General features: G+C 63.5%; 2 protein-coding genes across 2 annotated transcripts; both read left to right on the top strand.

The window, feature by feature from the left end:
- Window positions 1–1,088: 1,088 nt before the first annotated feature.
- MC1R (melanocortin 1 receptor) lies at window positions 1,089–2,769 on the top strand. The gene has a single exon (XM_084860807.1). The coding sequence runs from the start codon at window positions 1,127–1,129 to the stop codon at window positions 2,078–2,080; it is 954 nt and encodes a 317-aa protein (XP_084716933.1). The 5' UTR covers window positions 1,089–1,126; the 3' UTR covers window positions 2,081–2,769.
- A 2,074-nt stretch (window positions 2,770–4,843) lies between these two features.
- On the top strand, window positions 4,844–12,229 carry TUBB3 (tubulin beta 3 class III). Its single transcript, XM_084861183.1, has 4 exons — window positions 4,844–4,979; window positions 9,549–9,657; window positions 10,083–10,193; window positions 10,883–12,229. Exons 1-4 carry the CDS (start codon window positions 4,923–4,925, stop codon window positions 11,956–11,958), a joined length of 1,353 nt encoding a protein of 450 aa, XP_084717309.1. The 5' UTR covers window positions 4,844–4,922; the 3' UTR covers window positions 11,959–12,229.
- The last annotated feature ends 3,395 nt before the right edge of the window (window positions 12,230–15,624 follow it).

Raw genomic sequence — 15,624 nt, 5'->3', positions numbered from 1 at the left:
CCCTTCCTCTCTCTGAAAATCAATTAAGGAAAAAAACAGACCTCCCCAACTCTCTCCGGCCCCATCTGCACCCCCAGCCACTTACCTGTCTAGTCGCCTCATTTTCCCCTTCCCTCTCTGCCTACACCTCCAGAGGAGGTTTGTGGTCAGATGCCATCCTCAGTGAGGAAGTGCTGGGGTGGCATGAGGCCAGCCTGGTGCCCACGGGCTCTCTGGACCCACGTTCCCACAGCGACCACGTGAGGTCTGTCTTGGAGTGGCTCCTGGCGTGGAGCCTGTGGTGTCCTTCCCGGTAGCTCTGAGCCAACCCCTCCCTCCCCCCGCCAAGATGACAAAGCTTATCTTCCAGCCCACGTGGCCAGGCTGTCCTCGGGCAGTACTCAGCCAAGGGACTGGGGGCCTTGGGGACGGGCTGCCCCCAGTGAACATCTAACGGAGCGGGGCGAGGGCCAAAGACTTCCGGAGGCAGAGCAGCACCGCTGGCCTCAGGAACAGGAGGCCTCCAGGAGGTGGTGTTTGCCATGGGTCAGGAGGAGGGTTTGAGTGTCTGGCAGGTTGCAAGGATACCCACACAGACCCCTGGAGCCGAGGCCTGATGGCGCTGGCTGGCAGAACACGGTGACTGCAGTGGCTGTGAGCAGGAAGGGGAATGTAGGCTGTGTCGGAGTCAGCGGCCTAGGGAGCCGAACGGCCCTGGTGCCAGCCTGCCGCCTGGTGGCAGCAGTGGTGCCCAGGGTGCTCTGATGAATCCCTGGGCACACGCCCATCATGTGGCAGCCCTCAGGAGGAGGGGCTGAGCGGGCAAAGTGAAGGATGTAGAGAAAGGGTCCATTCTTCCTGGGCCTCAGTCCTGCCTGGCCTGGGAGGCGGGAGGCTTAGAAATGTGAGGGCCTAGGCGACCACACCCAGGGAGAGGTGGGGAGCGGGCTGGTGCTGGGGAGCTTGGGGTCCTGGCTGGGAAGTGACCAGATTGGTCGAGAAGCGGGGGCACCTGGGCTGGCATCTGTCCGGCCAGGGAGACGGTGAGTGTGGGAGGGCCCTGGGGGTGCGTCGGGCCCCACTGGGGGCACCATGAGCTGAGCGGATGCCCGCAGCAGAAGGCCCCTTCCCGCTTGCTGGGGCGACGATGCTTGCACAGGGCGCCCAGAGGAGGCTGCTGGGCATCCTCAACTCCACCCCCCCAGCCACCCCCCACCCCGGACCGGCCCCCAACCAGACGGACGCCTGGTGCCTGGAGGTGTCCGTTCCCGACGGGCTCTTCCTCAGCCTGGGGCTGGTGAGCCTGGTGGAGAACGTGCTGGTGGTGGCCGCCATCGCCAAGAACCGCAACCTACACTCGCCCATGTACTTCTTCATCTGCTGCCTGGCCGTGTCGGACCTGCTGGTGAGCGTGAGCAACGTGCTGGGCACGGCCGTGGCGCTGCTGCTGGAGGCGGGCGCGCTGGCGGCCCAGGCGCCCGCGGTGCAGCAGCTGCACGACGTCCTGGACGTGCTCATCTGCGGCTCCATGGTGTCCAGCCTCTGCTCCCTGGCCGCCATCGCGGTGGACCGGTACATCTCCATCTTCTACGCGCTGCGCTACCACAGCATCGTGACCCTGCCCCGGGTGTGGCGGGCCATCGCGGGCATCTGGGTGGCCAGCGTGGCCTCCAGCACCCTCTTCATCGCCTACTACGCCCACACGGCCGTCCTGCTCTGCCTGGTCAGCTTCTTCGTGGCCCTGCTGGCGCTCATGGCGGTGCTCTACGCCTGCATGCTGGCGCAGGCCTGCCAGCACACCCGCGGCATCGCCCGGTTGCACAAGAGGCAGCGCCCTGCCCCCCAGGGCCTCGGCCTCAAAGGGGCTGCCACCCTCACCACCCTGCTGGGCATCTTCTTCCTCTGCTGGGGCCCCTTCTTCCTGCACCTCCTGCTCATCGTCCTCTGCCCTCAGCACCCCGCCTGCCACTGCGTCTTCCGGAACGTCCCCCTCTTCCTGGCCCTCGTCATCTGCAACACCATCGTGGACCCGCTCATCTACGCCTTCCGCAGCCCCGAGCTCCGGAAGACGCTCCAGGAGGTGCTGCAGTGCTCCTGGTGAGCGGGTGCCGAGGGCCACGGCCAGGTGCCTGCCGGCAGGGGGAGGGGAGCCATCCCATGGCCCACTCCTGTGTGGCCGGGCAGTCACTGGCCAGGAAGGACAGACTGGGTGATCGCCGAAGGTGTGGGCGCACCGACCCTCTGGGCCAGAGAGGAGTCAGCAGACATCTCCAGGAGTTGTGGGGGTTACGGGGAGCTGGGGAGATGGGGCCACAGGCACAGGGCAGGCCTGGGCTCCTGGACCGACATGGCCCACGCGGGAGACATCCCCCTGCACCCAGAGATAGGCGAGGACCCACCTGTGCCCGCCCATCGGGAGGTGAAGTCCGTGGCTGGCAGAGCACCGAGGACCTCAGGAGAAGGGACTGTGATGAGCAGGACCGCGCCTCACGGGGAAAGGAGCGAGGTCCTGTCCCGGGCAGGGGGACGTGTCCGCAGGAGCCGCAGTGGGCACGGGGCTGATCTGGGGCTCGTGGCGCTGGAGAGCTGGGGGCTCGGCCCATTTGTTTGCACCACACAGGCCCCTCAGATCATGCCCGCCACTGCCTGCTCAGGCCGAGGCCACAGCCATTAGTTGGAATCAGTGACCAGTACCCGGGGCCGGGAAGCATCTGGGAATAAATGCTGTGCTTGGAGCAGCTCCATGGCCGTCCACGCTGGCTCAATGCAAAGGTGCTTGATGCTTGAGGGTGGAGAAGCCATGGAGGGGCCTGGTGGGAGTGATGTAGGTAGAGTTATATATCCCAGAACCCGCACAGGACCCAGCATGCCTGAAGCCCCAGCCCCGTTGCACCTGCTCTGATGCTGCGTCTGCCTTCTCTGTAAATGTGAACCCGGTCCCGGGCAGCTGGAGGGAGGAGTCCTCCCCAGGCACCTCCATGGGGAGGAGGCTGACGGGTCCCAGCTGCCCTCGGCTGCAGCAGAAGCAGGACCTCCGTGACCCTCTGTGACCTTGGCCAGAGCACAGCTGGCCCTCCTCCTGGCCTGCTCTGGGTCACCCCCAGGGGGTCCAAGGTGCAGGGTGGGTCAGGACGGGTTCTCGTTCCTCCAGCCCTACCAGCCCTGGCAGATATTCGAGCCAAAGCCGCCCAGAATGGGGAGAGGCTGTCCAGTGGCTGCAGGCAGTGTCCCTGGGATTGGTATCAGGGGTGGGCCCTGCTGCACGGTGTTGGAGTTCCTGGGGTCCTCCCTGTGCTGAAACCCGGGGCCTCTATCCGGGGAGCCACTGGTTCCTCCAGACGCCGAGCATGCAGTCAGCCCCATTCCTGGTACAGGCTCCGTGGAGGGGAAAGTGACGGCATCAGCCAACACCCAGGTAGTTCTAGATGCGTCTGCAGCCGCCTGAGCAGTCTCCACCCCACCCTGCTGGCAGCGCCAGCCCTGACTGCTGCCTTGGGGCTGGGAGCTGGTTCCCGGCAGGGCCAGCCTTTGCTGGAAGATGGACAGGACGGCGAGTCAGCCTGGAGCCCTCTGGGGATGGAGGGGAGCCGGCTGGTCCTACGCCATTCCACAGGGAGGCCAGCCAGAGGGGTCCTGCCCTACGGGATGCTGCAAAGCTTCTGCTGCTCAGACAGGGAGGCACAGCCAAAAGCTCACCAAGGACCCCCTGAGTGGGGACGGGCGGAGCCCCAGTGACCAGAAGCCAACCACAGAAAGCCACCTCATGGACATGGGGGGAGGGGCTTCTCTTGAGAACAAAGACCCGCTTCTAGGCTTGCCAAATCGGGGAGCTTCGGGAGGAGGGGGGAGAGCGGGCCGGACACGGCCACACCCCACCAGCCCCCTCCTGGGCACACACTCAGGACACAGGTGTGCCCCGAGCTCGCTCAGCTGACGGGACGCCCTGCCTGGAGGATGTGTCCCAGGAACCACAGAAGGACCTGCTCTGAGGTGTCTTCACGCCATGTCCGAGCCCGGGAGAACGGGAAGCCCGTGGGCCTGAGTGTGGGGTACAGTGTCTGTCCTCACGTATGGGGTACAGGGCCCCTCCCGGCACCTCTGACTTCCCCAGTTTTCCCTGCAGGAACCTCACTTAGCGCACACATCGCTCCTACACGCGCCCCTGCCCCCACTGCCTGGGCCCCACGTGGACGGGGGGTCCAGACCCACAGATGACATCGGGGAGCAGCAGGACTGCACCCCCCTCTGTGGGTCCCTCCCTGGAGTGTCCTCATGGCAGTTCCCGGCACAGCATTCCCTGAGCCACTAGTGCCGCCTGCAGGCACTGCCTGGCGGGGGTGGGGGGAGGACGGGGGTGGGAGTGGGGGGCACACAGCAGGGCCCTGGGCAGCAGCGCCGGGCAGGGGTGGGGGTGGCTCCCCACTGCAGAGGGGGCCGCCGCAGCCCTCCCGCATCCACGGCCACTCTGGCTCGGGATGCCTTAGCCCTGCGCTGGCTGTTGGGCCTTTTTCCTCTCCCACCCCAGCCCCAGCCCCAGCCCAGCCCCTGCCCCTGCCCCAGCCTCTGCGGGGTCCAGAGGAGCTCAGGTACCTGGCCGGCCCCCCGTGCATACACTGGGAGAAGGAGGCGTCCGCCGCCCCCATTGCGGAGGAAGACGGGGTCCGCCCCTAAGCAAAGCCGGTGGAGCTGAGGGGCAGCGGGGCGGGGTCCGAGGACCGAGGGCCTTCCATTGTCCTCCCTGGTCCCGCAGACCCTCTTCCCGGGAGGGAGCGGCCCCGCCCGCCGCGGAGACAGACGCGGTGCAGAGGCGGCGGCCGTGCCGCAGCGGCGGCGGCGCCCCCATTGGCCGCGGAGACGCCGGCGGGCGGGGCCGGGCCTATAAGAGCCGCGGCGGCCGGGGCTCCGCACCGCCCGGCCCTCCGCTTCCCGCACCCGCCGCCGCCATGAGGGAGATCGTGCACATCCAGGCCGGCCAGTGCGGCAACCAGATCGGGGCCAAGGTGAGGCCGCCCCGCGCTCCGTCCGAGCCAGCCCCGTCCGAGCTAGCCGGGTCCAAGCCCCGGGAAGGGAAGGGGAGCCCCGAGGAGGGAAGGAGAGCCCTGGGGAGGGGAGCGGGAGCATCGCGGACCTCTAGCGCAGTCGCCCCGGAAAACCGATGACAAAGTGCCGGGCCGCCCTGACCCCCCGCCGCCTCTCTCGATCCCGCCGGCCCGGCGCCCCCCACCCCCACCCCCGGGGACCGCCGGGCTGGCGGGGCGTGGCCGCACCGGGTCCCTCTCGGCCTGGGCTGGGCGGGGGGCGAGCTGGGCGGGGGGTGAGCTGGTGTGAGGGAGGCTCATCCTCTGAGCACGATGCCCCCGCCCCAGGAACGGGGTCCTCCGAGCGGCCGGGGCGCCTGGTGACCCCCGTTCTGCCGCGATCACCCCTCGGCGGCCCGGCCCCACCCGTTCCTTTGTTGGGTGCGGGTTGGGCCCTGACTCGAGGTGACCTTGGTCCAGGACCAGCCCCTCCCGCAGCGCAGCCCCCCTGGGCAACCCCCCAGCAATGGCACCCCGAGTCTTGGTGGGACCCCGAGTCTAGGGTGGGACTGGGAACAAAGCGCCTCCTGGCCCCGGGAGCTCTGAGCGCGGCCCCTCCGTCCATTGTGAGCCCCCCGCCCAGCGGCGGGGACCGAGGCGGGAAGACGTGGCCCGTTCCCGGGAGGCGATGTCAGGGCACCGGGTCCGGGAGGCTATCCGGGCCCAAGGTCACCCCGCCCGGGCCGGACCCAGCCCGCTCCCCCCCACCCCCCGCTCGGTCCCCGCGGGGCGCAGGGCGGGCCCCCCTCCCACCCCCCCTCCCACCCCCCCCGCCCCCCCGCTCCGGCCCCGGCACCACGGCGGGAGGAGCGGGGCTCGGTCAGGACCACGGCCAGGGCCCAGCGGGGACGCGGCCCAGAGGATTCCCCGAGGAGGAGGCGGGGGCTGGAGACACGCCTCGGAGAAAGGGGCCCAGGAAAAGCTTCCTCTGGAGGCTGTTGCCGTGGAAACGGCGAGAACAAAAAGCTAATTTCTACGGGGCCGGGGCACCCACGTGGCTGACATGTAAATTGCAGCTTGGGCTCCAGGGCGGAGGCCCTGGGATGGGTCCCGGAGGCGGGATCCGAGGCTCCCAATCACGGAGGACACAGCTGCGCTGCCCGGGGCGGGGCTGGGGAGGGGAGGCCTGGGGGATGGTGGCCTCAAACCAAACCCGAGCTCCGGGGCCGTCCTGGCAGCTGCCGGACCAGGTGGGAGGGGCGGGTTCCTAATGCAGCACAAGGTCCAGCCTGCTCTGACCATCTGCTCCTCGGAGGGCCAGGGGTCCTGGGGGTGGGGGTGGGGGTGGGGGCAGCTCTGAGCCCCGCGGCCTGGGGGGGAGGGGTCCATGCCTCTCCCTCCCTCCACAGCCTGACGGCCTCCTCTGGGGACAGAGGGGTGCACCTGCGGCTGCTGGCCACACTGTCCTCTGCAGACAGAGCGTCTGCTCGTGACTTTTCATTCCTTTCGCATTGACTTCTAAATGTATGTTAGATTTAACAATTAGTATCTGGTCATTTTAAACACACCAAACACGAGAGACGTGCGTTTGCCGGAGAGGGATCATTGCTTCCTTTTCCGTCTTCCGCCTCCCTGCCTGGAAGGTCTCCAGAGACCAACCCTGGGGCAAGTGCCCAGAGCCCCCTCCCTCCAGATCCCCCCACTTCCCTCAGGTCCCCCCACTTCCCCCAGATCCCCCCACTTCCCCCAGATCCCCCCACTTCCCCCAAGTCCTCCAACTTCCCCCAGGTCCCCCCACTTCCCCCAGATCCCCTCACTTCCCCCAGATCCCCCCACTTCCCCCAGATACCCTCACTTCCCCCAGATCCCCCCACTTTCCCCAGATCCCCCAAGTCCCCCAGATCCCCTCACTTCCCCCAGGTCCCCCCACTTCCCCCAGATCCCCCCACTTCCCCCAGGTCCCCCCACTTCCCCCAGGTCCCCCACTTCCCGAGGTCCCATCTGGAGAGTCTGCCTGCCCACCACCGGCAGCTGCTGACTGGGGTGGTCTGGGGGCCTCTTTCCTGCCTCCAGTCCTGAGTGGAGCCTGGATCGGGCTGCTGGCTCTGGGGAGGGTGGGGTGGGGAGGGAGGGAATTCGGGGCGATCGAGACTAGGGGGCTATGATCCTGACTGGGACCATACGGGTTGGGCTCCTGGTCAGGGTTTCACTGGGATCCCTTCCAGGGTGGGTGACAGGGTGTGGCCCTCCCCCAAGGACGAGAGAGCAGCTCTCCCCGGACGAGGAGGAGTTTGAATCTATGACATCAGGATGCACAGGGCACCCTGCCCGCCACCACTGGGGCGAGAAGCCCAGAGACCCTCCCTCCGCCCTCCGGAGGCAGGGCCGCCTTGGGCCTTTGTCTGGGCCTTTCTCCCGGCCGCTGGGCGTGGCCGCGGGGGGTGGGGCTCCCAGCCAACCAGAGGGGTTTCCCTATCCTTGTCCCGCCCCTTCCCTGCGCCTCCTTGGTCCGTTATAATTGGGTTGGGGGCGGGGCGGAGGGTGAAGAGTGGGGGAGAGATTTGGGGTCTTGGAGGGGCTTAAACCCCGGGGAATTGGCCAGTCCCCGCCGCCCCCCGCCTCATGCTGCCCGCCCCCTCCAGCCCCTCAGCGGCGGGCGAAGGATCAGCACCTCGGACAGCGCCCGGGCCCGGGTCTGACCACCGGACACCAGGCAGAAACCTGGTGAACTAGGAGCCTGCCTGGACACTGGGTCTGCGGGCCCCTGCCAGTTTCCTGACCTGTAGTGGTGATCGTAATTATTTCTTATTTAATGTAAAAATTGTATTTTAGTATTTATCAAATGTTACACAATCTAAGTAGGTCTATTTAATGTTTTAAATTATAATCTATTCGTTTTAATTACAAACAGTTATTAACATATCCCCCTTAACAAATGGAAGCAGTGCAGGTAAGGCTGTGCCACTTAACCACCTCCCCTCCAGGTCCCCCTCAGCGGGGGTTTAATTTTTCCAGCTCCTGATCTCCAGGCCTTTGTGGAAAATACGGCATCTGTCCTGAGGTTTTCTTTGTTACTCTGTTACTTCTGTGCCTTTTCCCCGAGGATATGTCTTTTTTTTTTTTTTTTTTTTTTTAATCCTCACCTGAGGATATTTTCCCATTGATTTTTAGAGAGAGTGGGAGAGAGGGAAAAATCGATGTGAGAGACACATCGATTGGTTGCCTCCTGCATGTGCTCCGGCCAGGGCCCAGGTTGGGGAGGAGCCTGCAACCAGTCTGACTGCAGGACCCTTTTGTCTGCAGCCGACACACTATCCACTGAGCCAGACCGGCGAGGGCTACTCTTTCAGTTTTTAAACAATTTAATCTTTATTATTATTGTTTTGCATGTGAAGTTGTCACGTGCACGTGACAAAGAACTCCAAAAGAACCAAAGGGCATGCTGTGATCAGAGGTCTCTCCCCCAACCCAGGAGCATGGGCCAAGGCACCGCTGTGTCTGTGTGTCTGTTCGAGACTTCTATGCTATGTCTGTGTGTCTGTCCGAGGCTTCTATAGATAGATACTAGCAAGCTCATGCTAACTGAATTGTGGTTGATTTTTTAACTGGGCAGCCTTCTCACTGCACATGGCTCCTATGGAGGGGCCTGTTGCTTCTCGATGACCTCACCCCCATTCAGCTTCTGAAAGGAACCCTGGGGAGCAAAAGGGAGGGGCACTGGGCCAGTGGCCATAGCATATGACCTCCTGCCTGCAGGGGCCAACCGGAAGTGCCCCTGGGGGAGGCAGAGCTCTGTCCAGCGGGGGACTTGTCCTTGTGCAGACACGTGTGCTCATAATTCCATGCAGCACTCAGCCTTCATCACACACCGTCACACGCTCCCACAGGTAACTCCACGCTCACAGCGGCCCGTTCCCATCCTCACACCCATTAAACATGTGGACACTGAGGCCCAGAGCATCTTCAGGACCTGCCCACAGTCACGTGGCTGGGAAAAGGCGGTCCAGCTCTGAGCCTTGGTCCTGGGCTGCTCCCCTGGCGGCTGCAGTCGGGGGAGAGGAGTGTGAGAAGCCCTGTGGGTGCCTGCCCAGGGGGAGCATGAGCCCTGAGGATTAGGGCTGTGCCAGCTGTGGACGGAGAGGCTGGGCGACCTGGGCACGTCACTCCCCACTGGGGCCTGTGTTCCTGTGGCTAAGGCTGATGGCGTCTGGACCCTGCTGGGCCCTGTCGCTGGCCGTCTTCGGCCCTGAGGGCACAAGCATCGTGGACTCTGTTCCCTTTCTGTGCCTCTGTCTCTTCGTCTGAAAACAGAATAATAAAAGCCACCCAAAGGGGGTGCTTGTTGGTAACTCTGGTCAGCAAGTGCAGAGCTGGTTTGTGTCAGCCGAGTCTCGAACTCCTCGGTGAGCTCTGGCCCCGTGGACGTGACATTTATTATACTCTCCTGACAGACGGCGGAGCTCAGGGCTCTCCAGGGTCTCCCCCAGGGGCTACTGCAGGCTTTGGGGCCCAGCCTGTCACGGCCCCTGCTGACCCCCGTTCCCCCTGCAGTTCTGGGAGGTCATCAGCGATGAGCACGGAATAGACCCCAGTGGCAACTACGTGGGGGACTCGGACCTGCAGCTGGAGCGCATCAGCGTCTACTACAACGAGGCCTCCTGTGAGCACCCCTCCCTCCCTGGGGGCTGGGGGACACCTGGGCTGGGCCCCCTGGACCTGCCCTCCCATTGCTGGGCTGGCAGGTTCGGTGTATCCGGGGACTCACCATAGTGAGACCAAACATGTTCTCGGCCACAGGTACGTGCACAGTCCAGGGGTCATAAAGGATCCGGAAGGTCCCTTCTGAGTCCTCCTGAGGGTCCAGAGCAGGGGTCGCCTGGAGGGCTCGGGCAGGGATGCTTAGCGTCTGGTGTGGGATGATGCCCACGCTGAACAGGAGACATTGGTCTGGGCTGCCCAGTGTCAGTCACCATATCACACGTGGTTCCAGCCCTCTGACCCAGAGTCCAGTGGGGGCAGGATTTAGAGGAGGGAGAGCCCTGGGTCTCCAGGATGCTCATCCCCCACTCTGCCCTCTCCCCTCAGCTCACAAATATGTGCCCAGGGCCATCCTGGTGGACCTGGAGCCCGGGACCATGGACAGCGTCCGCTCTGGGGCCTTCGGGCACCTCTTCAGGCCTGACAATTTCATATTCGGTAAGTTTCCCTCTCGGCAGACCCTCCACCACAAACCTAGGCCAATGGAAACAAAAGGGCACAGCCCCCTCCCCCCTCCACAAACCTGCAGGCAGAGCCAACTCCCCTCTGCAGCTGGCACTGGAGACTGGAGAGAGGCTCTGTGCAGGGAACAGAGCCACTGTGCACTTCAGTTAGAGCTGTGCAACTCAGAACTAAGGACCGGGCCCTGAGGGACTGGTGGCCCAGAGGCTGGAGGGAGCTCATGAGCATGTCACTGGGGTCCAGAGGCGGGGTGATCCTGTGCCCTCAGGGCCTCCCTCACTTCTTCCTTCCGGAGCTTAGCACCCCCACCAACTGGCACCAGTCCAGTCCAGACCCAGAGCTGCAAGGGCCTCTGGGATTGTAGTTGATGCTTTGGGCACGGCCCAGGAGGGTGGGTGGGCTGGAGGGAAGGGAGGATGGCTTCACCCAGGACCCCAAGCGAGACAGAGCAGCGGCTGCACTCCAGGTTCTCAGTTTCTGACCAGAGCCCTTCACACAGTGCCATGCAGGAGCACAGCTGGTGTGGAGAGCCGTGGGGAGAGGAGGGATGGACCCCCGCTTTTAAAGGGAAAGCGGGCACAGGACTGCGGCAGGGGCCCTTTGGGGTGGGATGTTCAGGTTCTGGAGGCCTGACCCTGTCCGTGCCACCTTCTGACTCCCCGCAGGTCAGAGTGGGGCCGGCAACAACTGGGCCAAGGGGCACTACACGGAGGGCGCCGAGCTGGTGGACTCCGTCCTGGACGTCGTGCGGAAGGAGTGCGAGAACTGCGACTGCCTGCAGGGCTTCCAGCTGACCCACTCGCTGGGCGGGGGCACCGGGTCTGGGATGGGCACCCTCCTCATCAGCAAGGTGCGGGAGGAGTACCCTGACCGCATCATGAACACCTTCAGCGTGGTGCCCTCGCCCAAGGTGTCGGACACAGTGGTGGAGCCCTACAACGCCACGCTGTCCATCCACCAGCTGGTGGAGAACACGGACGAGACCTACTGCATCGACAACGAGGCCCTGTACGACATCTGCTTCCGCACCCTCAAGCTGGCCACGCCCACCTACGGGGACCTCAACCACCTGGTGTCGGCCACCATGAGCGGAGTCACCACCTCCCTTCGCTTCCCCGGCCAGCTCAACGCCGACCTGCGCAAGCTGGCCGTGAACATGGTGCCCTTCCCGCGCCTGCACTTCTTCATGCCCGGCTTTGCCCCGCTCACCGCCCGGGGCAGCCAGCAGTACCGCGCCCTGACAGTGCCCGAGCTCACCCAGCAGATGTTCGACGCCAAGAACATGATGGCCGCCTGTGACCCGCGCCACGGCCGCTACCTGACCGTGGCTGCCATCTTCCGCGGCCGCATGTCCATGAAGGAGGTGGACGAGCAGATGCTGGCCATCCAGAGCAAGAACAGCAGCTACTTCGTGGAGTGGATCCCCAACAACGTGAAGGTGGCCGTGTGCGACATCCCGCCCCGAGGCCTCAAGATGTCCTCCACCTTCATCGGCAACAGCACGGCCATCCAGGAGCTGTTCAAGCGCATCTCCGAGCAGTTCACCGCCATGTTCCGGCGCAAGGCCTTCCTGCACTGGTACACGGGCGAGGGCATGGACGAGATGGAGTTCACTGAGGCTGAGAGCAACATGAACGACCTGGTGTCCGAGTACCAGCAGTACCAGGACGCCACAGCCGAGGAGGAGGGCGAGATGTACGAAGATGATGAGGAGGAATCCGAGGCCCAGGGCCCCAAGTGAGGCAGCGGGGTCCAGGCCACGAGGCCGTCCCGTAGCTGCCAGCGCCGCCGCCACCCCGCCGCGCCCACAGCACACCACCCCAGCCCCCGAGTGTCTGTCCTCTGTACTTGCAGCGCTCAGCTCTGTCTTCCCTCCGTAGGTCACTCCCATTTCCATGTCTCGTGTGTCAGCTCTGGGTCTGAAGTCTTACGTGTGGGCTTTTTTTTTTTTAACTTGTTTGTGTTCATATTTGGGGGAGGGGGGTGCTTAATAAATTAATTGCTGTCAGATACCCCTCCCTGGTGCTGGAGATTTCTTTCTATTCTGGGGAGTGGGGCCCAGAGGGTTGAGGAGGGACGGAGGGGACCTGGGCAGGGCAGGAGTCTGCGGTCTCCGCAGCGGGTGGCTGAGACCGGCCTCTGCTTGGAGCCTGCAGGTGTGGGATGATGGTCAAGCCCCCAAGGGGTGCCTGGAAGTGATGGAGGGGAGATGGGCCTGGTTTGGAAGAGCATCAGCTCAGAGCCCAGCAGGCTCTCTGAGGGCTTGGAAACAACCCCTCGTCCTGCAGGTCACGCTCATTCCGGAGCTTTCCTCTGGCTCCCCTGTGCGCTGAGAGGCAGGGAGGCCACGCTCCAAGGAGAGGTAGGCAGGGAGGATGCCAGCACCCCTGGTAAAATGTGTGTGAAGGGTTGGGGCGAGTGGGGGGCCAGGGGCTGCTGGTGGCCACAGCACCCAGGAGCAGGCTGGCTGGCAGGGAGTGATGGCGGCCCCTTTGCCCCCTAGTGGTCACTTCCTGTGGCTGCAGGGCACCTGGTGTCCAGCACTGGTGCCTGAAAGGTGGACCTTGGCTGCCCACTGTCCTCCACAGGGAGAGAAGCGGACGCCCACGAGGTGTGAGCGCCCCGGGCTCACGCTGGTTGTATGCAGAGCTGCCCCGGGCCCAGTTACCTCCTCCCTCAGCCCCCAAACCGCTCCCTCCCAGCAGGAGGGCGGCTGCTCTCTGTGGGAAGGAGGGAGCTGGCGGGACTGGGACTGCCGGCCCTGATCCAGACAGGGACGCCGAAGCCGGGAAAGGGCCAAGCTGTGCCGCAGCCACAGAGAAGCAGCCACAGAGAAGCTGTTCTCGCCACTGACGCTTGGAGATGCCTGCAGGGTGCAGGCAGCTCAGAGACCCTCTCATCTGCTCAGCACCCACATGAGGTGGCAGGGCAGGGTGGGTGGAGGTGGGCTGGGGTGGGGTCGGAGCCCTGTGCCGGTTTCTCACTGCGGCATGGTGACATGGTGACATGGTGACATGGTGACGGGAACTGGACAGCAGCAGGGCTTCCCCCACAGCCGGGGGCGGGGAGGGGGGGGGCTCTCAGGGCCTCCAGCCTCCGCACAGTTGGGGCGTCCACGACTCAGGTTCTCTAAGGGTTCTAAAAGGAGTTGAGACACCTGCTTGATGCTGATCCAGGTCTTCCCAGCTCCTAACAACCACAGGAGCTCTTGCTGGGCCCAGGCCACTGTCTACAGCCCTCCTCTCACTGGGCCTTTGCACCACTGTCCACTTTTCACGGCAAAGGAATGAGCTCAGGGAGGATGTAGCCAGCAAGTGGCAGAGCCAGGGTCCGGCCCAAGGCTGTGCCCCCTTGATGTTGCTTTAAGTGGCTCCCGATCACACGTCCCTCCCAAGCACCAGTGCCCACAGGACCTCATCTCTGCTCACATCACTCAGTCCCCCTCTTTTGGCCACCTGCCCTGGAGGAGCTGGCTTTTCTCACACGGAAAGCGGTGAGAGCAGCAGGTGCCATAATAAGGTCGCAGTGTCAGCTCCTCTGTGTATCTGTTATCATTATTTTTTAAAATGTATTTTTATTGACTTCAGAGAGGAAGGGAAAGGGAGAGAGATAGAGACATCAATGATGAGGGAATCACTGATCTTCTTTCTCCTGCATCTCCCCCCCAATTGGGGATGGAGCCCACAACCCGTGCATGTGCCCTGACCGGGAATGGAACCTTGACTTCCTGGCTCATAGGTCGGAGCTCAACCACTGAGCCACACCAGCCGGGCTGTGTCTGTTATTATTAATGAGGGGAGTTTTTTGCAGGGACACATGGGCAGGAGGGCAGGAGGAGCCAGCTCAGGGGCTGCTTCTTCTCAGAACCTCCTAGAAGCCTGACACCCCCCAGAGTGGGTGACCCTGTGGCGGGTGTTTTGGATCAGCCATCCACTGGCTGTCTTGTCCAGATCCACCTGCCCATTGCAGTCTGGATGAAGGGCCAAGGCATTCATGCCTAGGCTCCCTCTAGCCCCAACCCCCCCCCCCCCCCGTCCCTCTGGCTGGCCGAGTGCAGGGCTGTTTGGGAGCTAGGAGATGGCCTCACGCCGGGTGGGCTGCCAGAGCAAGCACAGGATGCCGGGGAAGCTGGATTTCAGATAAACAACACTCCACTTGGGCATGTTAATACTAAGCAACGGTTTCCGAGTTGCTAACGCCAGTCATCCTAGACGGGGGGCCCATGGTGGTGAGCTCTTCACTCATCACAGCCTGGCAGGCAGACGCTTACAGATGAAGAAACGGAGGCCTGTAGATGGATGAGACAGCCCGAAGGCACTGCTGCCAGCAGCAGGCCACGGCGGGTGGCCAGGTCCCCTTGCCCCTCTAGGAAAGAACAAGTCCCTGACCGGGGCTCGAACCCGCCACCCTTTGGTGTATGGGACGGCTGAGAGATGAGACAGAGGCCGAACACCAGGACACAGGCTTTCTTAGAGGAGAAGGACCTGCCGGGCTGCCTTCCACAGGAAGTGAGCACAGGTGCAGAGGGGAACACACCTTTTGAGGGGAGGAACGGGAAGGGACGGGGCTCAGGGCACTCGGCACACACTGATTGTTAGCTTTATATAAGGCATGTGATTAGGCACATAGGGACTTGGGAATCTGGCCTTAGGGTATTTGGCAGGTGCTGATGGGCGGTTCAGTGTACAGTCCATATAAGGTGCCTGGTCAGGTGCTCAGGAATGTCTGGCCGCTGGTGCAGATTATGTCATTCTCCGTCCATCAGCTGGGGGAAGGGAGGATCTATCAATGACGTTCTAACACTCACACACCTGCAGTTTACTGTATGCACACAATACCTCACTCCGCTGCTAAGAAAAAGGAGACTTCCGATGCCTCCTGTCTCAGCACAAATCAGAGCCATGTGTTTACAGATGGTCTGCACCTCACCCAGCCCAGTCCTCTCACTTCCCCTTCCACCGAACCAACCCCGCCACCGCGCTGACCTGCTTTCCGCTTCACAGGCTCAGCGGGCTCTCGCTTCCTGGGCCTGTGCACTCGCACGTTCCCCTCTGGATCTCCAGCTCCACAGCTGGTGCTCACACATGTCTGGTCTGCGCAGTGGGACATTCCCCTCTGGGGCCTCTCTTCTTCCTCCGTCCACGGAGCTAAGTGCCCGCTGTGCTCCCTGTGGAGGCCCAGCAGCAGCGAGGAAAGCAGACAAACCCTTGTCCAGCCCTTCGTTTCCGTGGTGATGGTGGTGCTGGGGGTGAGTGTTGGAGACAGACCATTATAGTGAAAATGTGTAAGGCAGCGATGAGGATTACGGAGAGAAGCAAAGCAGGGACAGGGAGCCCTGGCTTCAGCACCACCCCCTCCCTATCCCCCACTGAGCCCCTGTTTCCTCCTCTGTAAACCGGTAGATGGA

This window comes from Pipistrellus hanaki, assembly GCF_964339955.1.
Source record: "Pipistrellus hanaki genome assembly, chromosome: 15".
Taxonomy (NCBI): Eukaryota; Metazoa; Chordata; class Mammalia; order Chiroptera; family Vespertilionidae; genus Pipistrellus; species Pipistrellus hanaki.
This window is presented reverse-complemented; position numbering and strand designations above follow the sequence as displayed.